The sequence below is a fragment of the Aspergillus nidulans genome, chromosome I, assembly GCF_000011425.1.
Source record: "Aspergillus nidulans FGSC A4 chromosome I".
NCBI classification, from domain to species: Eukaryota; Fungi; Ascomycota; class Eurotiomycetes; order Eurotiales; family Aspergillaceae; genus Aspergillus; species Aspergillus nidulans.
Genome location: NC_066257.1, coordinates 3,615,464 through 3,639,309, shown reverse-complemented (window position 1 = coordinate 3,639,309; position 23,846 = coordinate 3,615,464). Strand labels below are relative to the sequence as shown.

The 23,846-nt window shown below is 48.6% G+C and overlaps 8 protein-coding genes across 8 annotated transcripts, besides 1 other annotated feature; 5 read left to right on the top strand and 3 right to left on the bottom strand.

Moving 5' to 3' along the window:
• Window positions 1-23,846: part of a sequence feature (contig 1.115 2577..127320(1)) that runs on past both edges of the window.
• Window positions 266-1,185, top strand: ANIA_06957 (uncharacterized protein; the record flags this gene model as incomplete). Its single annotated transcript, XM_659469.1, has 2 exons — window positions 266-703; window positions 1,066-1,185. The coding sequence occupies 2 exons, from the start codon at window positions 266-268 to the stop codon at window positions 1,183-1,185; spliced, it is 558 nt and encodes a 185-aa protein (XP_664561.1).
• Window positions 3,191-4,105, bottom strand: ANIA_06956 (uncharacterized protein; the record flags this gene model as incomplete). Its single annotated transcript, XM_659468.1, has 1 exon — window positions 3,191-4,105. One exon carries the CDS (start codon window positions 4,103-4,105, stop codon window positions 3,191-3,193), a length of 915 nt encoding a protein of 304 aa, XP_664560.1.
• ANIA_06955 (uncharacterized protein) lies at window positions 4,778-6,686 on the bottom strand (the record flags this gene model as incomplete). The annotated part of the gene is made up of 3 exons (XM_659467.1): window positions 4,778-5,937; window positions 6,011-6,108; window positions 6,364-6,686. The coding sequence occupies 3 exons, from the start codon at window positions 6,684-6,686 to the stop codon at window positions 4,778-4,780; spliced, it is 1,581 nt and encodes a 526-aa protein (XP_664559.1).
• Window positions 10,429-10,929, top strand: ANIA_06954 (uncharacterized protein; the record flags this gene model as incomplete). Its single annotated transcript, XM_659466.1, has 1 exon — window positions 10,429-10,929. The coding sequence occupies one exon, from the start codon at window positions 10,429-10,431 to the stop codon at window positions 10,927-10,929; it is 501 nt and encodes a 166-aa protein (XP_664558.1).
• Window positions 12,318-13,766, top strand: ANIA_06953 (uncharacterized protein; the record flags this gene model as incomplete). Its single annotated transcript, XM_659465.1, has 3 exons — window positions 12,318-13,263; window positions 13,333-13,458; window positions 13,528-13,766. 3 exons carry the CDS (start codon window positions 12,318-12,320, stop codon window positions 13,764-13,766), a joined length of 1,311 nt encoding a protein of 436 aa, XP_664557.1.
• On the bottom strand, window positions 13,980-16,351 carry ANIA_06952 (uncharacterized protein; the record flags this gene model as incomplete). Its single annotated transcript, XM_659464.1, has 8 exons — window positions 13,980-14,041; window positions 14,122-14,286; window positions 14,323-14,347; window positions 14,532-14,544; window positions 14,862-15,174; window positions 15,240-15,724; window positions 15,810-15,933; window positions 16,054-16,351. The coding sequence occupies 8 exons, from the start codon at window positions 16,349-16,351 to the stop codon at window positions 13,980-13,982; spliced, it is 1,485 nt and encodes a 494-aa protein (XP_664556.1).
• ANIA_06951 (uncharacterized protein) lies at window positions 19,975-20,806 on the top strand (the record flags this gene model as incomplete). The annotated part of the gene is made up of 4 exons (XM_659463.1): window positions 19,975-20,171; window positions 20,277-20,441; window positions 20,501-20,628; window positions 20,706-20,806. 4 exons carry the CDS (start codon window positions 19,975-19,977, stop codon window positions 20,804-20,806), a joined length of 591 nt encoding a protein of 196 aa, XP_664555.1.
• On the top strand, window positions 22,075-23,690 carry ANIA_06950 (uncharacterized protein; the record flags this gene model as incomplete). Its single annotated transcript, XM_659462.1, has 3 exons — window positions 22,075-23,149; window positions 23,215-23,460; window positions 23,626-23,690. 3 exons carry the CDS (start codon window positions 22,075-22,077, stop codon window positions 23,688-23,690), a joined length of 1,386 nt encoding a protein of 461 aa, XP_664554.1.

Here is a 23,846-nt window from a genome sequence, read left to right as displayed (position 1 = left end):
GCGCAGCACATGAAAGCTGAGCTCTAGGCTAAGCCTATAGGTGCACTGAGTTGCTAAGAGCAGCCAGCGGCTCATCACCCTTCATTGGGACTAGATCGCGGGCAGGAACAGACCTGTTTCGGGCGTTCATAACTGAGCTCAGGTTTGGGTTATAATGATGTGTGTGACCGCTAAGTCGGTCGAAACTACCATCTTCCAGTCTTGAGCCTTACCCACCACAAATATTGGCCCTTGACGGTAAACTTGCTGCACATTCTCCTCTACAATGGTTTCCATCGTCGGATCCCGAAAACTGCAGGTCGACTTCTCATGGAAGAAGTTTGAAGGCCTCATCACCGACGCAAACGACCCCAGCAATCATCCCCTCTACATCGTGCACTGGAACGCTATTAAGTCACCCCACATAACATTCAAGCGCCCCAGCGATGACCATATAGTCGGTACGGGAACGCTGCACCTCGTCCGTATAAATGCCGACTTTGAAGTACACGGGCGAAGCAGGACGCTCGTCGCGCAGAAGCGTTTTAAGACCCTCTATACACATGAAACACACGCCTACGCCGATCCGGGAGACCGCGAAGCCGGTTATCTTGACCTGGACAAGCGTTTCCGGGTTCACATCATGGGACTTCGTCTGCGTGGACGAGCGCCAGCGGCCTGTTGCCAAGTACTCGGCGAAGATCTGGGGGATCAAGAAGATTGGGTATGTAGAATTCATGGATGATCGCGTGCTGACGGAGGCCGCGCGCGATGAGATTGTTGTCACTGGGATTACGCTCTTTTATTGTATGTGGCTGAGGGCCAATAATATTTTCTCCCTGGTCGGGGCGGCGTTCCATAGCACCTCGGGGCCAAAGGGAATGTGAACTAGTTGGAGACGGAGATACGGGTGGATTGCCTTTACAGAAGATCGACCCCTGATTATGCGTTCACACGGCCTGTTTCGGGCTTCTGGTGGTAATGGCTGGCCGTTGTCAGTCCTGGATTCCAGGTTGTCTACCAGAATTTGGTTTTAAACAGCAACGGTTTTAAAGAATTAAGCCCACTTCCGTGAATTTGTTGTAGCAATATAACCAGAAATTTCTTCGCGGTTTCGCGAACAAGACATACCTTGGATTTGATTACCCTCACCAGCAGGCCGCGGAAGCCTCTTACGGTTCGCTCAAACTAGGGTTTGAGGTCTGAACCCTGATAGGACTGGTCACTAACGCGGATACTGAACGCAACATTCAATGCGGCCACGACAACGAGTGAAAGATCGCCTCGCGTTATCAGGGTTTGTGCTTTCTCTAGGATCCTCAGGAACATAACATCGAGGGTAATTAGTGTGGTAGCGCAAGTGTCGTCCAGCAATCCCTGGGATGCCGTGTCGCTGTGCCGAATCATTTGATGCACAAGCGATACCCAGATGAAAGTACGGTTGGCATTCTCTGCAGTCTTTGCTTAAGTGACTGTCGCACGGTGTCTCATTTTGATTGTCTCATTTCGTGGCATATCTGCCTAGTTCGACATTTGATGAGCCGCTCCACATCGAAGGTAGTCGCGCCTGTCTCGCTTCCAGCTCTAGTCGGCTAGATGGTAAAGAGGAGAAAATAGAGCTGTACAACACCTAGTGATGAGCATCTTGACAGTACCGGAATTCTGATCTGGGGCCATCTGTGGTAGTAATGGGACGATTTTTCGATAGCAGGGCTGAGCTGGAATCGCAACACTCATCAGGAGCATCAATCACGCACGTCGCAGGGCCGCATCATCTGCCCCCGGCGACGGTACTAAAGATGTTTAACAGAGAACTGAGATTGTGGAGGAGATTGTCTCCTTTAGTATTATGATTCGGCAGAGTGTGTTCGATGAGGACGGGGTTGGCGCCAAGAAGCTCATGCAGAATATTCGAGAGAGCAGCAGTAGCCGTACTCGAATTTTCATCATTGTGTTGGAAGAATCAGCAAACAGCGCGCGCGACAATCCCTTCTCAAGCTGCCGAGCCACGTGCAGGGCTATATGCGACTTTCCGCACCCTGGATCACAGAGACCTAGAGGAGCTCCGACTGAAAGCTTTGGATCAACCCCTGATAATGCGGGTGGGCTGAGAGCCACTTGCAGGTGCCCTCGAGAGTATCGTCGAGTCTTCAGGTCAGGTCATTCTTGTGGCCCGGGGTGTTCCTCGTGCTTTCTATCATTCAGACAGTCCCGACACGGTGGGAAAAGTTAAAGGGTAGAGCAGGGACGCACCGTTGCCGTCTCATTTCACACCCGTGCCAACGACCCGAGCAGATTACTCGCCGGATCATCAATTCTAAGTTTTGAAATAAGCTGCTAGAACTTGGCGACATCCGCATAGTATCCAAAGGTGGAAACCCTCGCAGGCACATTGTCACCGTATCTAACGTGGCTGGCCAGTATCATTATGATGCCAGGTATTGCCAGCAAACCCGGTCAGGCCGTGAACAAACACAACATCATGGAACAGAAAAGATACAGTCAGTGCGATGGTCGTCCATACTGTTCTTCTGAGAGGCATGTACGTACTTAATCGCGGGTGCAGAGATTTCCGTTGGATCATGGAGCTGCTTCAGCCCATACTTTAGGATGGGGTTCGCGGTGGAGCTGAAGAGTTTCACTTTGATGTACTGTGGAAAGACGGGAAATTTGTGAGATGTGGGATGGACGACCAGTACTAATATTGTTCTTTGTGATTCGGGAAGAAGAGTGGTTGGACAATCTGATATGAAGTGCCTCGCAGGTCTGGCTTTCACGTTTCCAAACTCTTTGCTCTTTCTCAGCGCCACTTTCGCGAGACTGAGCGTACTGGGCTTACGCCGTAATTAGTAAAAATATACGAAAGTATGCGTTGTATGAACGTAGAGCCAAGAGTATCTCATCTAAGGGAGTTAACAGAACATCGTCGCCGCAAATCAGGCGAACACCAGAAGTGAGTATTGATGTGCCACAAGTCAAGCTCATAGTGCGAGACGCCTTGTTGCCAACTCTTAATAAAACTATCCTGGCCGCCTTTTGAATAAAGGCAACCTGCAACAAGCTTGTAAGGGAACATGCTGATTCTCGCAGCTATAACTCAATCGCTACAGCCACTACTCTTAGGTACTTGGTAGATCATTTAATATTAGCTACTATATTAACGTGTAGCCATGTCGAGTAAGGTGCAGTATAAACTGTGCACATGACTGTATTACTCAACTTCTTCCTGCGTAACTCGGTTTCGTGACGTGGGCGAGGGTGCTCTGGAAGCAATGATAAGGGGATGACCACCGGAGAGGAATCCCAGCGCTAATTGGCCCTGGGTATGAGGCAAACGAATGTGCCCTACACGGTGTGGGTGTGCCAGTATTGGAGCTGCAGTGTGCTGCATTACAACTTGTAGATGCTCTGATTGCTCAATTTGAGGTGGCGGAGGTGGAAGCCGCTCATTTAGGAACAAATCATGCTTGCCCTTCCAGCGATCTAGAGCATCAACAGCGTCTTTTGTGATGGGGTGAGCTGAACCTAATACTTTGTGCCTCAGCAGACAAGATTCCTCGAGCAAAGTTAAGGCTTCCAAAAGTCTTCCCTGAGATTCCCATACATAGGCCAGATTGGCCATGCTGGTCAAAGTATCAGGATGCTCAGCTCCTAGTACTCTCTTTCTTATCACCATAACTTGCATGTGCAGCTTCCCAGCTTCGGTCAAGCATCCTTTATTGCGATAGGTTAATGCCAGGTTGTCTAAGCTGGTCAGAGTATCAGGATGCTCAGCTCCTAGCATTGTCTTCAATATCTCTGTAATCTGTACGTGCAGTTTCTCAGCTTCAGTCAAGCTTCCCTGCTTGCAATAGGTTAATGCCAGATTGTTCATTCTGGTCAGAGTATCAGATTGCTCAGCTCCTAGCATTCTCTTTCGTATCTCCAAAACTTGTATGTGCAGCTTCTTAGCTTCAGCCCAGTGTCCCTTATTGCAATAGGTTGATGCCAGGTTGTCCAAGCTAGTCAAAGTATCAGGATGCTCAGTTCCCAGCACTCTTTTCCTTATCCCTATTGCTTGTACATCCAGATTCTCAGCTTCAGCCCAGCGTCCCTGGTCCCAGTAGGTTGATGCTAGATTGGCCATGCTGGTAAGAGTATTAGGATGCTCAGCTCCTAGCACTTCCTTGAATTTCTCCATAACTTGTACCTCTAGCTTCTCGGCTTCAGTCCAGCGTCACTGGTTCCAGTAGGATGATGCCAGATTGGCCATGCTGGTCAGAGTGTCCGGATGCTCAGCTCCAAGCACTGTCTTCCTTGTCTCCATAACTTGTACTTGCAGCTTCTCAGCTTCATTCCAGCGTCCCTGATTGTGGTATGTTGATGCCATGTCGTCCAAGCCGGTCAGAGTAGAGGGATGCCGAGGTCCATTCCTCTCCTGGTTCAGATCCAGCAGCCCTCTATATAGAGCTTCGGCTTCCTTATATCTCCCGTCCTTAAGTAGGCAACCTGCAATATTTCTGACAAGATCAGTATGCTGCTCTTGTTGTTTGCTAAACTCCTTCTCCTGTACAAGCGCTAAAGCATGAGGAAGGTACTCTTGCCAAAGTCCTCGATTTGTATAATAATTATTTGGAAACACTTTCGCCAGTTGATTAGCCACTCTTTGGATCCAGTGAGTAAAAAGTCAATTCTTTCTCAGCCAGTTCCTAGTTGCAAAATGCACCAGCCTGTGCATATTTATGTCTGTGTCTTTGCTGTTTGTAAAGGACTACGCGTTCAGGAGCCCTAGCGCATCCATTCTCTTCTTTTCTGATGTTTACGACGGAAGAAGAGACTGCGGAATATTCCGTGGGCTAATGCAGGCCATGAAGGATAGATAGTCTGCTGCTAATGGTGCTTGGTGTTGGATCTGTTTGAAGGATATCCACCAGGTGGTGATCACGGAACTCTCGATATCCTTATAGCGTCCTGGGTCCCTAAAGTCCTCGCTGAGGAGCTCCACAGCAACTTGTTCTTCCTCTTGTAAGATCTTAAAATATGCAGGCAGACTTATGCACTTTTTATTGATGCACGCTGATGCCTGCGCGATCGCTAATGGAAGATATGCAAGCTTTTCCAAGAGAGCCACCATCATGCCATGGTCCTCAACTAAATGTTTCCGCAACAGTAGGCTCTCTGGGATACTCTGCGCAGTTTCCTGATCCTCGTCTGGAATGGAAATATTATTAGAGAAGGTGAGATCTACCGCAAGTTCCCTATTGCGGGTAGTGAATAGAATGTGGCCATTTTCACTCTGAGGAAGGAATTGCTCAAAACCTGGAGCTGTGTCATTGGGCCCTAGCCACATCTCTGTATCATCTGCATTGTCGAAGATCAAAAGCCATTTGCCTCCGTGCTCAGAGCTGAAATATGACTTTATCTGTTCTTTGATTTCTGCTGGCTTCACGTTACTGAGCCCAACCATTTGTCTCATCTTTAGAAATGACTGCTCAACCATTGCATGACTAGTGCATGGGAGCCAGAAGACCGAAAGCTCTTTATCCTTATCCCGTATGCGGTATGCGAGCTCTAGGGCCGCCTGGGTCTTCCCAACACCTCCTAAGCCAGTTAATGCAATCCTCCTCGGCCCGTCCTGCATTGCAATCATTTTTCCCAGCTCCATTATTTCTTCCTGGCGACTAACAAATCTTGGATTCCTTGCTAACGGGACCATCCAGTGCCGCTCTCTGGTGCCCTTAACGAAGTTGACAGCTGCAGGGTAAACAGGAACCATTGATAGCAACAGCTTTGCAAAGGCGGCTGCAGTCAAGGATGCATATCCTTGCCACTGTTTCTGCTTATGGGAGTCGCAATAATCGCATATACCTCGTTCACAAGAGTCGGAAGTTCGTCCATAATGCCTGCCGTCTCCATCTCGAAGCAGAGTATCCCGTGCTGACGGGCCAATAAATCGCGCTTTTTTGCATCCCTTATCACCTGATTACCAGATGCAATCAAGCCATAATGAACGTAGGGTGTCCTTGCATCCCGCAATGATTGTTTGACTAACTGCTCTCTGTCACACGCCTCGCAATCAGCCTCCACGTCGGCATGGCAGTACGAGGAACAGAATAGAAGATCTGAATCATAACTCGGAGGCGAGAATTGCTGTTTCATGTTCGGATTTTGTTCTAATACCTCCGACACTATCTTTGAGACAGCGCTCTCTCCGTGGGTCATAAGTTTGGCCTCAAGTTGACTCATGTGCATCAGAAGCATTTGTGGGGGTTTATTCAAGATTGCATAAAGTATAATTTTAATATAAAATTATACAGTTCCTGTTTGCTCAAATTGCCCACCCTCAACTGCCTTGCCATAGTCATACTGTATCACTCCACTATGCTTTCGGCCCGGTTTGCTGACCACCACATCCCTAAACAAATATCATTATTCTTGCTCGGGACTCCGCCTCCAATCTCCACCATTAATCCGAATTGAAGCCGAGTGAAGGTTAAGCGCATGCGAGATACGATCGCCGTGGCAGAGATAGTTCCATAGACGCCATCCGGTAAGTGAGCAATCACAATATAATGGCCATTCAGTTCTCCAAATTCGTAGGCATTCTGATCAGTGATCGGTTGAGGTGGGTGGTGAATTTTGTCAAGCATCGCGCGGGCGGCTGCCGCCTCTAACGGCAAGGCACAGATCCATGCGATCTTGTAGTCTTCAGGCGTGAGGGGCGCCATAATCGGCGCGTCAGAAACCGGAGAGAACTGGAGCTGCTCTCAAGACAAACGTATCCAGGTATATCCAGGTATGGGGGGAGCCCCGTACGCGGAAAAATTGGCAGTCCGCGCGGGCTGCGGGTTCTAATAGGGGAATGGGTGCGGGTTTGCGGGCCACCGCGCGGGTAGAAAAATACATAAAAATACATAAAAATTCATATAAATTCACCAAATTGCATCAAATATCATAAATATGTATAATCTTTTGAAAATTATGAAAATTATGTATTTTTATGTATTTTTTAACCTGCGCGGTGGCCCGCAGGTCTAGTAGTGCAGGTTGCGGTGCGGTGCGGGTTACTTATCTAGAACCCGCAAACCCGCGCGGGCAGATTTCTAACCCTGCGGGTTGTACCCAACCCCCACCGAGTGCACCCCTAATCGGCGTGGATTGTGGTGGTACTTGGGCGGGCATAACAATATTGATTGGAGGGTTGGTCCCCCATGCAATGAGAGACCTTTGTTTTTCCTTTGCCTTTCAACAGCTGGTCTTCCGCTTTTTATCGATCTCGAAACCATTTAGGGCTGTCCCGAGCTGTCCTCTACAGAGCCCAGCAGGTCTACAATAAGGGTAAAGCTTTCTTACAGAAATGTATTAATGATATATCTCGTAAAAAACCAAAATCATCGTCTAAGTCCATTACGGAATAGCTTTCGAATGTGGCGCTGAGAGAGAGCCAGAGTGTTGGAAAGGCGGCGCCAAACCTACAAGGCACTGTATTGCATCCGGCAACTCAGTCTCATATCTCCAAACCATTGTTCAGCTGCGGGGTTTGTTCAGCTGAGTGGGTGGAATGCGAACCAAGACAAAGCCAAGGTCGACTGTTATCGAACATATCAAACAAACCCCTTGGCAATCAACCGGGCAGGTAAAGCGAGTAAAAGCGAGTAAGTGGATACACAGACCGCGGACAACTTGTCAGCTTCGCACTCAGCCGAAAGCGCTAACCTTCCTTGGAGAGTTAAGTGTGTTTTATATGCTGCCTGTCATACACTCAACAAAATAATCAAATATACAGCGCGCCAGGAAGTCGGTGCCATCCTCGTAGATGCTCAAAGAAAGGGCCCTGCGTCCCGGAACTCCGGGCTCTTGACCGTATGTGCCTTCCGAGTACGTCTATATACGGCCAATAGTTTCCGGAGTTTTGCATAGATTTCCAGGTAGTCATCCTTAGTTGCAGTGTGAAGTTGATGTTGAAAGCAATGCAATATTGCTAGCAGAACACAGATTAGAGAAAAGTATTTAGTTCATATCCGGATGTGGTCCAAGAAAGGCCAAGCATGCCTCTCTAATATGCATGGACTTGAAAAGATTGCGCGTGAGTGCGGCTGCGAATACTTGGAGCTGACTCCTAGCTGTAGTGGACTACCTCGAGGCCCACCTTGTTGGTTCTGAAATAACCAATTAGCCAGGCTGCTCTTGGCATCCCTGTCATCCGCTTTGGTAGAGCACTGGGCGGCGATCGCAGCCCTTTCGCCAGTAGGACGGGTATCTGCAATGGCTGAGATCGAGGAAGCGTCATGGGCGTTTTATGGCTTTGCCGAGGCGGTTCGCGTGGCTTTCGTCGCATGTGTAGTGGTGGATGGCTTCGCTTATGTCTTGGCGACCTTGTCTTTTAGGCTAGCTCATCCGGTGCTTCTGACAATGCCATCAGGACGAGGGAGTCGGCTGCCGCTAGAAATGGTATTGAGCACGGCAGAAGCGGGCTTGCAGCGCTGAGCCGCGGTACAATCAAGGTCACAAAGGCATCGCCGCGTATCTGCAGCCGCTGTGCATCCCGCGCTGTTAACGACCTGGAGACCGATTGACTGTAATGCTTTGAAGGGCATGGAAATTCATATCGTGCATAAAGCACTTGAGCCTTCGGGCCATTTAACGCGTCCGCTGGAAGATGTCTTCGAGTTCATGCTCGCCCCTCGATAGCGCCTTTCAGTGTATGTCCCGTTGCCATAATATAGAGTCATTTGGTCGAAGACGGACTACGCCCCAGCCAACCGTACAGATCGTTACCTTAGCCGGATCCCCTCCGGACACATGAACATTGTCCGCTACCAACTGTAGGCGGAACCATTGACCTGACAACCCAGTGTTAGATGTCCTTCCTTCCCGGTCCCTCGACAGGGAAGAACCCGACACTTGAATTCAATGCGTGCGGTCACCACTATAACTGGTGTTACCAGCTCATTGGACTTGTTGACCGTAATTTTCCATCTACGAGCCTAGCCACTGCCCCACCGTTCTCGTGAATGCCAACGGCATATTCCGCTTGGTCATCACTTGTCAGAAGGATTTTGTGCAATTCTTTTTGGGTCTATGGCCTATGTTGCCGGGTCCAGGTACGGCGGGGAAAAACCGTCCTCCATACTCAGAGTGATACGGGAGCATGAGGCTCGCTTTCCATAAGAAAACACTGCAGTCATCACCAATGAACTTTTTTTCTAGAAAAGAAAAAACAGAAACAAAAGGTGGGTATGTTTCAGCGACGCCAATATGCTGTTTCAAACGTCGGACCGCACACCTTACAGCCTTTGTTGTCAATTCCGGTATCGCGCTGGAAGGTATGCCTAAAGCTAATATTTAAATGTTAATATAAACTCAGATAACATTTGTGCAGATATAACTATGGAACCGTCATCATACTGTATTGAAACCCATGGTAAATATCTTCGCGTTTAAATCCAAATATTGACTTATTGTAAAGCATAGGAAGCTGCTACGGAATCCATCCAACGCCCCGGAAGAGTCAACGAAAAGCGGCATTCTAACATCGAGGATTACTCCTGGAACTACCTTGATAGAGAAAGGCGTTGCAGGAGACACCTTTGGTTGCAGCACAGTCATTGCGTAGCCTAATCATGTAGGCAGCATTATTCTGGTTGCTGTCAACTGTCAGGATCCTGCCACACCCTTTTACCCCGTCTCTATCAGGGGACGAACATAGATGGGTCTTCCTATCTAATCATGCCTCATATACAAGAAGGAATAGCTGAAGAAGAGAACAGGTTTGGAGGAGCAAACAGAAGATAGAGGGGTAGGAGCCACGTGACCGCAGCCGCATATGCTCTGTGGCGCATGTTATGGGGTCAACCATAACAGTCTCGAGATGATGGTATAGTGGGCCGAGACCCAGTGCGTGGGCGGTCCGGGGCCGCTAGCGCCGCAAGGCTTAGTGGCGCTGCTGCCGCCTGACGTTTGTGAGTGCTGACGATCGACACTTCCTTAGCGGTCTGCAACCGCTAGTATAGCATGACACGATTGGACGATTACCACATCGCCTTGGCCTACTGGCGCCTTCCAAGGCCCGGAGGCACCAGTCTGCTCCTGGCCTTCAAAGTCCCGCAAACCCTGAGAACTAATCTCGAGCTCTTGTGTTGGGAGGCCTAATTTTGATCGCTACTCTAGACCGCTACGGAGGAAGTCAAGTGAGGGATAGTGATTTGGAGACCTGATGCCGAGACCATTGTGGGCCCCCAACTCCAATTCCCTCATTTGCGCATGACCAGATTGAACCACCATGGCGAGCAATTGGCAGAATCCTGTTGACTATTAGCAGGGCGGATGCTGATCCCAATAAAGAGACAAGGTCTTTCAAAGGTATAAAAGCCTCGACACACCTAGAAGCACCTCCATCATTCTTTCTAGTCATCATTGGCCTTAAATCCATCAGCCTTCGTTAAGCAAACACGCCTTGAAGCTAACAATATGCCGTCGCTCCGAGCCATCGTTTTTAACCTCACCCTTTTGGCCAGCGCCGCCAGCGCCGAGCGCCTCAGGGCCGTTTGGTCGTCCGGCTCCTTCTCCACCATTGGTGACAACAGTGGAAAATACGACGGCTTTGCCATTGTTCGCGAGAATGGTGAAGCAATCTACAATACCGAGACACCTAACGGCAAGACACCCTGCGCGAATACAGGTGGTGGCCGCATCTATCAAATTGAGGGCGACTGCTGGAACTCCGGCCGACAGTTCCACTGCGAAAGTGACTTTGGTGGGCACCCTGAAACCTGCGATGTTCGTGATGCGGACGGAAACACCCTGGGTGAAGCTACGGCACAGACGGATACTACGTGGATCGGAATCTCGATTGGCATGGATGCAACTTGTGTGGTGGAGTTTGACAGCGACGATGCCAGTCACTGTCCTGTTGATGATGGGAATGGGCCATTGCACGTTGTCAAGGATAACCACGGCGATAGTCTCTAAAGATTGAACTGGCCTGCGATAACAGTGTGGGTTGGTAATGGGTCGGAGCTTTACCGAGCAGACTTACGATTGCGGAGGACCTACGTTTACAGTGCTGGAAGATGGGTTTTAGTTTATGGAAATGCGAAACAGTTAAATGCTTTCAGATCCAATCTTCTAATAAAGAATCCGGGACAATTCACTAAGAGGAAACATAGCTTCTATCCCGAATGATTGATAGATGACCGTACAACTTGTGAAGGGATGCGAGAGATAATTTCCCAAGCGCAAGATTTACTTATTGATAACAAGGATAAAGAGCTTATAGATGCAATATTAGACATAACGTTCTTACCGGGTCGACGGGAGAGTAAAAGGATCCTGCACCATATCAATCTGGGAACCCGAGTTAGGGTTGAGGCCGCGATCTCCCACCCTGCGGACTTGACCGTGTTATTGCATTAAGCATTGATCAATATGGCATACTCTGTAATATTGACAGCTTACCTTCCTAAATCAGTTTCCGGCGGCGTAAGCACTCTCTCTGGTTAGATCATTCACTCCTTACAGTTAGAGCTCATTCTTAGAATACGTCCTGGTAGAGCCCAAGGACTAAGGGATTGACGCAGGTGGGCAGGAACTCCTGTCATGATTTATGCTCATAAAATGTGCTTGATATATTTCCTTCTTAAGCTGAGCATATTTTCTATCGAAAGCCCCAAATGCATGGGTCCTGCATTACGTACCGTCCATACTCCAGCATAAACAAGTCGATGCCTGGAAGCTCTACAGAGGTTTCGTCCAGAGTCGCTTCAAAGGATTGTCCAACTATTACTTCACTATCAAGCAGTCCTTTGGCCCCCAGCTTAATGCTGACCCAGGAGTAATAACGCTGTCTTGCTCGGTGGTAGGCTACTGGCCAATAGACTCTTCCTCTAACAGTACATCGAGGAGATGCACTTTGTCATCTTGTAGTTTCACTTGCCGCTGGGTTAAAGGTGGCGAGGCAATTGATTACGCCCATACGGTAGCCAAGCTGCGTGGTGTGGTGCTAGAATCACGAGGCTGAACTGTGATTGATGACATCTTCACCAGACGTCGCTGTGGCGCAAGGCTCTAGACGGCGTCTCGGAGCAGAGCAAAGTCTGTGCCGCAAGACTAGGCTGTATTGCCAACAATGTTGGTCATTTACATTCTACTGGTTGTTTTCTGGGTCAATATAGCAATACGATGATTCGGAACATATATGATCTTTCTACAGCATTCTGTGCAGCGCCGCTGTCTTTCAGCCTCGCACGGTATATAAGTCCTTGCATTGCACAAATTCCCCTGCTGACATTTCCGTTTCATCAAGCTGCATATATTTTTCAAAACTATCAATACTTCGTGTTGACTACTTGGACACTCATATGGACGCGCTAACTCAAGTTCTGGAATCCACTCACCTGGACAGCTCACCATCACAACATCCTGAGCAGTTACTTTTCAATCCTTCACCAGACAGTAACCTTGCCCAGCATGCCCTCGATAACATTCCGCGGTACCTTTTTCGCATTGTCTCCCCTAAATCGGACGGCCAAACAGACGCAGAATGGGTGCGCTCTAAAGCAGCCACCCTAAAGACATACTCCAGCCGTAAGGACATATTCGCGAACCTCAATCCCGAGAATCGAAAGGTAGTCGCATGTACGCTTAACCGACATCTGAGATGGTGGCCCAAGGATGACTTTCACGATAATTTTGTCTCATGGACGAGCTCCCTGCTGTTTGCGCTGCAGTTTATCTACTACCGGCACCAGAGCACGAAGGATGGGTCTGCCCTACACGACATCAGGCTCTATGTCGTGGACACTACTAGATTTCCGCGGGGAACATTCCTACGTGACCTTGACCTCATAGACGCGTTCTGTGGATTTGATGTCTCCGAGCCCCCTGGCAAGAACTTAAGAGATTTCCGAAAGCTCCGGAACGGGCATACGTGGTATTTTGGCGAGTACCTTTCGCAGGGCTCGCTGAGAATTGCAGGCAAACACCAGTGTATTAGCGCTAGTTCGCTGTTTCAGGATAGGCTGCTATATCGCTTACAGCCTCTTTTCCCCGATATTCAAATCCGTGCGGACGATGGACCTCGTTGGGCGAGGGAGGTAGTCCGTTTCCGTGAGCAATTTATGTGTGCGTCTCTATCCGGCGACGAAATACGAAACCGCTTCGCTGCTCTTGGTGATATAATGCGGCTTATTGACCGAAAATGGAAGTTTCCTCTAGCTGTGCACTTTGCGGGCCTGATTGGACCCAGAGCAGAGGATGAGGGGGCTGCCACGCTGGGCGACTTCTTTCGCTGTGAAGATATCCAGGGTAAGTTCGTGTTCCATCTGTATATTAAAGAATCAGCTATCTAACTATATCAACTTCTGAATCATGCAGCCGAGATAGAGCGTGTCACCCTATCTGAACTTCATCTCATCGCGCCGGACACGATGCCTGAGCTGACACGAGCAAAGGAAATCGTCCATGATGTCTACATAGACTTTCTAGCACGTCGCGCCGACGGTCTGCTTTATTCCTTTTTCTCTATATCATGTATTTTGTTTCTAATGGAGCACGCTAACTTGTGGCTAGAATTTGCTAGACAAGCCGAAATGCTTGTTTGCCACTTGCGCACAGAGCATGTGGCAGAGCTGGAGCACGCATTCCCTGTTGCGGGTTCAAAGCAAATTATGTATACTTTGCTTGCGAAGACTCTCTTGTCACAGTTTGGGCAATTACGCGCAGCCTGTGAGAGTGTTGTCGATGCATATGCGTTTGGAAGAGTAATAGGCCATTCGCTGCAGTCTGTCATGGGATCTATTCGACCTTAAGGGAATCCGCGTACTCTCCTTAAGTATGCTTTTTTTCTTCTTTTCAATTTACTGTCCAAAACTTGTTCGATGCGATTTCATGCTCTGGATATTGGATTTTAGGTACCTGCACTAGCCTCGTAGTCTCAGCCCAAGCGAGCAGATGATGGCCGGGTGGACGTCTACATCGAAGGTTAATGTCAAACAATCAAATTTGTAACCTGTAGACTGATCTCATCTTGTAGCATTTGTGTACAGTGACGGGCGCTGGATGAGGTGCCGGCTGCCAACCGTATCTATAGCTTACACACGAGGTAGCGTCTATTGCTATGGTGAGAGAAGGAGCTCCCCACCTCATACCTTGCTGCAATCGCACCATAAATACCCTTGAAGGCACTGCCGCGTGAGCTCACAACTCGTAAGGCCCAGGAATCCTCGCTGGATGAGCCAAATGTGCATTCCCGTCCAGGAAACCTGCCCAATGAAACCCTCTTGAGCGTACCACGCCTGAAGTATGGAGGAGTTTTCGCATGACCACAGGCTTTATGACGGTGGTTTTAAGGATTATAATACTCACCGAAGGTTGCAACTAGATACTTAGCCTTTGGTACATATGCAGTAACCGATCAATAAATCCTGATACCTCCATTAAGTAAAGTAAGAATAAAATATCAAGTTAAATTGAATATATAAGTCGTAAAATATGTTTCTTGGGCTATTCCCGCCATGTGGTACTGGCATCACGAGCTTGAGACACCTGACCTGTGGCCTGTAAATTTCCCTTACGTCTGTTACGTCACTGAGCAATAGGTAGCATGTAGGCAGAGTAATGCTTAGCGAGATAAGCTGTTGAGGCCGCAATTGTTACACGAGGAAGCTATTCATGATACAGGGTATGTTCATTGCTCCCGCCATTTCTGAGGAACTCATGAACAGGGCCATAATAAAGTGTCAGTTTGCTGCGAGACACGGCATAGATTGGCCTAACCTTCTTCTAGATCACAGCTCAAGCATCTTAGCTAGTCTTGGTCCAGGGCACAGAGCTCGGCCATATGATAGCTACCCTAAAGCCATTGCCCACATCTTAGTCTCCATTACCCACTAAGACGTCCTTACTTCCTAACGACAATAATACCCTCCCCGGCACCCCCAGCAGGCGATTGGTAACAGCGCACATCAGTCAGACCGACCGTTGCCAGTAGTTCCCTCCACTGCCTCTCTGTTCTCTCCGCCGCCCCAACCTGAAGCATCATCATTGCGCTAATGGCAGCAGCCAGGGAATCACAACCCTCGTCGGGAATAATCGTCTCGTTTATGATAAGTACCGAGTAGCCAGGCTCCATGGCTGCAGCGATGTTGGACAAGATTTGGCAGGCCTGTGAGTCGGACCAGTCGTGCAGGATCCAGTGGAGGTAGTATGTTCTCGCTCCTTTTCGGGTTATCAGCCACGTTATTGCAGTAAAGTTAAGGGGAAACACGATAGTCAAGCCGTACCTTTGACAGGCTGGGCTGTGAAGAAATCATGCGCCATGAGTTCTGTCTTCTCCGGTATATCGGTAACAGTGTCAAGTACATGCGGTAGATCCTGGAGGATCCGACGGCCAGGTATATCGGGGAACTTATGGTTGAATGCATGCAGGTAGGCACCTTCTCCGCCGCCGATGTCGACGATTAAGATCTCAGCATTACCGTCACCTTTGCTATCACCGGGTTGCGCGATGTGCCCTCGGAAGCCGTCAAGAATAACACCCTTCACATCAAACCAATCTACCCAATTCGGTGCTGCCTGCTGTTTCACCGTCATCCAAGCCTGGAAGTCCGTCGCTAATGCTTGGTTCTCTGCTAACCAGGCAAAGTAGTCAAGGGACGTATTCTTGGCGAGCTGAAAAGGCGTGTCTGTTGTGGAAGATGGGAATGCGTGCTTGTTCTGGCGGAAGTATTCCGGTGCGTAGGTTGTGCTGTAGTTGCCGATATCAAAACTGTTGTGTAGTTTCTGTCAGATTAATAGAGCCTAGAAGAGTGAAAATACAAGAATAAGTGGCGGAAGGTTAAATAAGAGCGCACCATGCCCGTGTCATAGCAGTAAATGGGGGTGCTGCCATTGTTTTAGTCAATTGCGAGGGTTTGTAAGTCTGTACCCCGGCTTCGAGGATGTAGCCCTTTGTAGCAAGTAGCCGTAGAATCTGGTCTTATTATTTATCGTTATCAAGTTGCACTGACCGCATAAGAGGCTAGGAACCGCGTTCGACTGCATAGGCTGAGGTAACCCGCGTCTCCAAATCCAGCCCTATAACCCGGGGAAACATACCGACAACCATAAGACTCGCACCAGACTTCTCAGCAATGCTCTGTGTAGTCACTCCCTCGCCCTCGTCTTCGCAAATGATTTGAAATATGTCGAGATCGACACCGACGCGGAGAGCCATCAGGAGAGGTGGGTTGAGGACTACATCCTGGATGACGATCTCTGGGGGTGGAGTGAGGGCGTTTAGGAGATCTCTTGCGGCTTTTACGGCTTTTGCTCGCGACTCGGCATCGAGGGATTCTGGATCTGATTGGACTCTCTGTGTTAGAGCAGCAATTTCGGTCTCTATGTAGTGCGACATTTTCTTGCTATATTCAACGACCCAATTCGAATGGAACGCCTATATCAAGCAACACCCAGCTGAAGACCAAGGAAAGGAAGTCGAAAATCCGGGTCTAGAGCTCGAGAGAATAACAGCGAATGTCATCTAATAAAATAAGAAGAGGGGTAGGTTCGTCAGAAGGAATCCGACTAATTTTCTTCGTTCAGTATCAGTGAAACCAACGATAATATATGCCCAAGGCACTAAGGGCACTAATCTGACCCGAGGGCCAATCCCTGATCTGACCAGCAGCCAAAGTCAGCACTATCAACATGATCCATGTCTAGCCTCCTGTCTAGCTTACTCGTGTGCAAAATCTTTACGCCATGAACCTGGAATCGAGCATCAAGTGAGATTAAAGGAATATAGCGGGATTGGAGTACGTAAGATGGGAATGACCGAGATCATCCCTTATAGGTTTCGATGTGAGCATTCATCCCTTTCCCAGAATCACTTCTTTCACTCTATCGGGACCAGGCGCAGGTGGGGTACATCGCGCACACAAGATGAGTAGTTTATCTGGTAATACGGACACCGTGGACTCCTCGTACTGCGGCGACAGACTCCTTGGCGTCTCGATTGCCATTGCGGCTGTCCAGTTAATTGTGGTTCCCGTCCGGTTTTATACGCGGTACATTCAGCGCATTAAATGCACTCTTGATGACTATCTCATACTTCCTGCCTTAGTCGGTCATTGCCCCTCTGGTACAGCTGTGGGTCGTGCTAATAAGAAATGGGGCTGCGCAGATCGCAAGCCTTGGGCAATCAGGGCTGTATATTGTTTGTATGTACCTTGTCACTTATGGGTCCTGCTGAGATTAAATACGATTGGAATTGAACGATCCAGACTGACAATGCATATTTTCGATGTATAGTGCTCAAGGTCGCCGGGCTAGGATACCACTACGAATATGTTCAACAAACACCTGAGAAACTAGTTGCGCTGCAAAAAGTCTCTTCCCTACTCTCTTTCCCCTTTGCCAATCGCCAGAACCCATTCGCGGCAGAATACAGCTAACAGAGAGGTATCTTTCGACTTGTAGGGTCTCTTCGCAAACCAGATCCTGGACTTCCCGTTCACAGTAACCCCGGCAAAACTGTCGATTCTGCTTTTCTACCTCCGCATCTTCCAAACCCGCACTTTCCGGATCTTATCTTATACCGCCGGATTCCTAGTATTAGGTCACGGAATTGGCGTCTTCTTCGCATCTATCTTTCAATGTTCGCCTGTGCAATACACCTGGAACAAGGAAATCCCCGGGGGTTCATGTTTCGATCAGCAGGCATTTTATCGTTACGTATCGCCCCCGAATATCTTCACGGACTTAATAATCTTAGTTATGCCAATGCCAGTTGTTTGGAGGCTGCAGACGAGGATAGCACAGAAGTTGGCAATAACAGGAGTCTTCCTTTTGGGGGGGTTGTATGTTCTATCCCTTGGTCCTCGTTGTGCTTTGCCCTTGATACCATGATGGATGCGGCATATATTTGGTAGATGACTGGACGAGGCTAACAGGCTGGTCGTATAAAAAAGGGGACTGGTCACAAGTATCTTACGCATGGTGATCTTCTTTCAGGAGAGTGCGCTGACTGATCCGACCTGTACGCCTGAGCGACTCCATTCCATGGACTGTGCTAACAAAGGCCAGGGACATCAGTTAATCTCGGCACCTGGACCGTGCTTGAAGGAGGAATTATTATCATCGCTGCCTGCCTCCCGCCGATATGGCCGTTAATCGTACGATTTCTCCCTACCAAGGTAATGGGAAAGCACCGCAATATGGCAGCGGATGCCCAAGGTAGATTGTACACGGGTACAAGCCAAATAAAGTCAAAGCCAAGGGGGAGGGAACGTGGGAGGTTTTGTAGGCTTGCGGAGGGAGCAGTTCCTGGGAGGCAGGGCTTTCGGACGAGGGATGGCAGAGAAGAATCTACACATAGTCGAGCAAGAGTTATGCGGGATAGTATCTCTTTGAAAAGCTTAGACGGAGGTGGAAGGGCGGGGGAGAAGTACGAAGGGGAGGATTTCTCGCTCTAGTAGTAAACTCGAGGACATATGTCGCTATGATATACAGAAATTACTCAGACAGCAACTGTGGCTTAATACAAGATTGCTGCACAAATAACTAGGTAATAGACCTCTTAACCTAATCCCGTAAAGAATGAAGGTACGTGCCAGGCGACGTACTCCCAACCAGACCCAAAAATCACCTCCTGATCGCACCTGTATAGCTAGCTTGCCTGTGATATTTACCGTGACAAGGCATACGGTTTCAGGGAGGAGATCTTTTTACGACATATTACACAAAAATATCTCCAAGGCAGTAGTTTATAGCAACATAATGTTTGGAAGAGATAAAGATCAATAGCAAGCCAGTCATGCTATTTATACTTATAGTACCAACCATGTAACAATGGGGTTAGGCCCTAGATATCAAGGCATCTAGCCTAAGGCCCTAACGGCTGAATAGTGGTAGGGCTGTGACAAATACAGTAAATTATGCTTTATCCTCCGTGCGCCACCTTATATAACGATTTCCGCTTAACTGTACCACTGACGGCTCTGGTCATGATGGCTATGTTGATATATGACAACAGAAACACTATGGACACGCCGTTACGTGGTCTCTTGATGCATTCGAAACATTTCGAAGCCACCATCATGAGACAGAGGCGGAGCGTCCTGACGCAAGCAGCGGCCGAACTTGTACAGGGAGCGTTTTAGTTCTGAACTCTTCGAATGGCGAGCAATCAACAACCCAAAGTCCCTGATTCAACCTGCCTGGTACACACTTGAAAACCTCTAATATTAGTAGACGCTGAGTACGTCAGGGGGAATGTTGACTGTCTCAATCCGAAGCTTTCTTCTAGCATTTCTCGAAACGAGGCCCAAACCTTCTTGACCTCCGCTAGTGGTGACACTTGAACACGTCCCATGGTGCCTTGGCAGATTCTCCGCGATTAGCATCATCATACTGTACTACATTCGGTAACCCTTACGATATCCTGAACGGGATTGTGAGCTCCCACTGGGAAGTTGATTGACAAGAAATGTAAAACTAATGCCGAGGAAACGCCGTGGTCTAGCCTCTGTGTGTCACCGAAAAGTTTCTACTTCCAAGTATGGCAGCGATCGCTACTACTCATGGGAGCATGAAGGGCCTTTCACCTGCACTCCGCTCCGCCTCTAGTTGACAAAATACGTTATTCTCCGCCTGCTCCGACATTGCGATGCATTCAAATCTGCCTATTTAGGTCGAAATAAGGCGGAGCCTGGGAAGGGTCCAAGACTAAATGGCGTGGAGTAGGAGTAGATGCAACATACAACGTTTCAAGTGCCCAGTAAAGCAAGTGATCTTCTCCCAAGCGCCCCAACGGCAAGTCCCCAAGCCAGACAATCCTTTGCCGATCCCCTCGGCATAAGACAGTATTGCCTTAATGCTGCTTAAGATACTTGCAGTTAAAGCAAGATGAACTGCCGGATATAAAAGACAGCAGCAAGTCTGCAATTGCCTGCACCAAATCATCCTGAGTCTCGAATTGATCTGATCCATCAGCCAAGCCAGCAAAGTCAGACGTCTTATCATTGAACGTATTTCAAAATGCAACTTCTGTCTATCCTCAGCGCCTTGTCTCTTACTCCTGGCGTGCTCTCTTCTTCGTCTACAGTCTATAAAGGACTTGTAGCCCGAGATGGTAGCCGGGGAAATGATACTATCACGGGCCTGGGAGCTCGCAAGCAGGCGGTGCTGGACGCTGGTGGCAATACTCGCGATCTAGCAATTGCGATGCTGGAGACGTAGGTCTATTCCAAGCATCCTCTCGGTACCAGCGAGATGGCTTACTCCCAGCAGCAATACTATGACGACGGATTATACCTACGGTAGGTACAAACGAACCGCAGCATTGTCAGATGCCGATTTCTCACAATTATACCCACAGGAGACGGCAAGACCGGCGATTCCACAAACTTCGGTATCTTCAAACAAAATTGGTACATGCTGCGGCATTCCGCGTCCGATTTTCTGGGACAGACCGTGGATCAGGTTGATAACGGCGCCATTCTCAAGTAAGCTCTTGAACCATAAACAGGCAAACCATACCATCCCCACTAACGCCCACTGCTAGCTCTAACTTGGGCAAAGACGTCAAAGCTCGCCATGAAGGCGAAGAGAAATATGGCTATGAAACCTGGTTCGCCGGCCACCGCAATGGAGAGAGTGGGGTGCAGAACCCTGGCACAGACGACATCAAGGGTAAGTTTCTTTTGACATTTCAAACGAGAAATATTTTATAATCGGATTGGTGGCCGCTAAACTTACATATTGATTAGCATATATCGATGCTGTGGCGTGGATCCAGGAGCAGATTGAGAGCGACAAGAAGTATCAGTCTGACGACACTCGGTTCTGGGTAGACGTTCACGCGATTTAAGGCTTGTCTGATGATGCAACATTCTTCCTATCTGTAGCTGCATTCATTATTCTCTGGTTTTAACAGAGTACACACCTATTGTTTTACATTCTTATGACTTCACATTCCTGACCTTACACTCCTTTCGACTTGTCCTGTTCGGTCTTGAGTTCTTGTGATTTAACCTGATATTACACTTACTTCGCAAAAGAACTTGGGAAATATAACAGCACATAGAGAGAAAGCACAGCGTCCAGACTACAATATTATACGCTGTTGCAGTCCTAGCGCTCTACTGTAGGTATATCATCTGCTAGTATTAAGGAATAGAACCATAATAGTATCTCAGGTCTTGTTTTTGGCTGTGAAATCGCCGGTCTCCGCTATATCCTGCTGATATATACACGGATGCTCAATAAAGAGTAGAGCCAATCTATATTCACTGACCATTTAAATACCTTCAACATCAGACTAGCGCAGGTACAAGCTGCGTGGCGCGGATATTAAGTTTGACATAGTTACAAGGCAGCCAGCCCGGACATTCACGCCCACTTCGGCCGAGTGTTATGTCTGATCTTTTCTATCTAGCTCAGATTCAAACCTGCAATTAAGTCTAGACTATCTATGCGTCATATAAGCCGTATTAGCTCTGCATACGTAGTCTCCAGCGTTTATTTTGAGGCCCGTGGCTAGCTGTGGCCTATGGCAGACATTGCCTGAATTTAGTAACAGATATGAATCCAAGACTGGTCATAACACCACACTGGAGATAGTTTCACATCATTGCTTAGACCTAACATATGAGCGAGATTTGATGTCATCACGCTAGTAGATTAGCATATCATCAGGCCAGTCAATCTCCTTCCCCGGTGTGCCGATCCGTCGGAATGCCGTCTGCCTCCTCCGCCTATGCAATGCTGTTTCGGCTTAGTTCGGAGGATAAATTTCTCGTCAAGTGCGCGAAATGGATGATCTTACCTTTGTTTATGAATTTGTATGCGGAGAGGCAATACTCAGCGTTACGAGGCGGTGGAGCACACATGGTAGAAGGATGATCATAGCTTTTTCCGAATGTAGTTGAGACATATCGGGCCTCGGAAGCTCATGATTGCCGTGCCCTAGGATATTCCAAAGTATTGCCTATTTGGGGTGTTATATATTCTCTATCAATCGCTATCCAGATGACGGGTTAGAATACGCTCTTTTGCATTGCTTTGCTCAATGCAGTACTGTATCCCTTCTCAGGAGCTGGACTGATTGTTATACTTACTCTTGGTACTGTTAGAACAATGTTTATGATATTAGTCAGCATCTGCCTTGGTGCCATCATTCTAAGCGGATGCCAACGGCTTCTCCACCCATCGACCGTCCTTTCGACCTTTATCCACAGCCCTCAATCGGCAATGTCCTCGAATCTGATTGTTCTTCCCCGTCCTGGGCAGATAACAACTGGCCAGGCAATCCCCAGCCCTTCCGAAGCCGCTTTCGTGAGAACTTTCGGCCAGCTCTTGCCAGCGGCGTCCTATCTGTACACTCAGAACGGCAGAATCGCCTATTACAGTCAGTCACCAGAAACGAACGACCCTACAGCAACAATTCGCCGGGTCTTATTTATTCACGGAGTCCAGACACCTGCCATTGGACTGCAGCCATTATCAAAGGAGCTCTTTTCGCGCTTTCCTTCCGCACAAGGTGTTCTTGTTGATCTGTGGGGCCACGGGCTGACAGATACACCCTTTGCACCCCATGAGCCGGCCCTTTTTCACCAGCTCATCGAGGACTTGATGACACATCTGGGGTGGCGCGATGCTCACATGATCGGGTACTCCTTTGGTGGGTCGACAACGGCCACGTTCGCTGCCGCGCGGCCTGATCGTGTCTCGTCTATGGTGCTTGTCGCACCTGCAGGTCTCTTACGCGACGCTCATTTCACAGACGAGGAAAGAAGCTATCTCCGCGGCGGCGATGACGGGCTGGAAGAGGCTGCAAAGGACTGGATTCTAGAGTTCCTCGAGGGGGGACGGTTGACCGTGCCATCCAACTGGGAGGAGAGGGTCGCACGGGGCGAGGTCGTCGCAGAGGCTGTCCGAGACTGGGAGCTGAAAAATCATCCAGGACATCAGGCAAGCGTGATTGGCGTGTTTCGGGATGGAGGGGTGCTTGACAGACACGCCGAGTTCCTTCGAGCTGCAAAAGGTGGTGTTCCAGTGTTATGTGTCCTCGGGGAGACAGACGATATTTGTAAGGCTGAGGATCTCTACGAAGTCGGGTTGAAGAATGTTGCTGTGGTTCCTGGTGTAGGACACGGCGTCGTCAGAGAACGAGTACCAGAGGTTGTTCACCTCATTGACACTTTCTGGAGAGGTCTGTAGTAACCACGGGTCTAGAGAAACGAGCCTCATCTAAGGTGTCCTTTCTGTGTTTTACAGCTCACCTAGATACCAGACTTTGCAATGTTGTACCATCGAGCTCTATATTACTCCTCTCGCTTACCCTCAACAGTGTCGCTGTGCGTAGGTCCAGGGTCACACCTACCTCCGTCGTGCTGTTCGATATCCAGCAGAAGAAGCAACTAGCGGAGTTGACTATGAGCGGCATCAAGTACGTAGAACCCATTGCGCTGAAGCTATGGAGTTCTTGGGGGCCTGGCTGCTTGCCAGTCCAATTCACACACGGTTAGTGACAGCCATAGAATTGGCTGGCTTCACCAGATGCCGGCCCTTGGAAGCTCAGCAGGCCGGAGGTTGGCAACCCTCATGACTATAGATAGACCCCGGAGTGATCGAGATGGGCGCAATGGTTGTGGAGTACCACAGCTTTACATGATTATTCTGGCATAGATATCAACGAGGACACCCTGAATGTGCTGGGTGCTAGTTATGTAGGGCACGAACGCAAAGACTAAAAAAAAAGACAGAAAAATGAGAAAGAAAATTAAACAGAAAAGTAAAATGATATAGAATATAGAGATAATCAACAACAACCCCATTCAGGATTCAGCTCTTGTTCTTTTTTGTTCTTTTTTTTTTTTTTTGCTACCCTGGCCCAAACAGCGACTTCG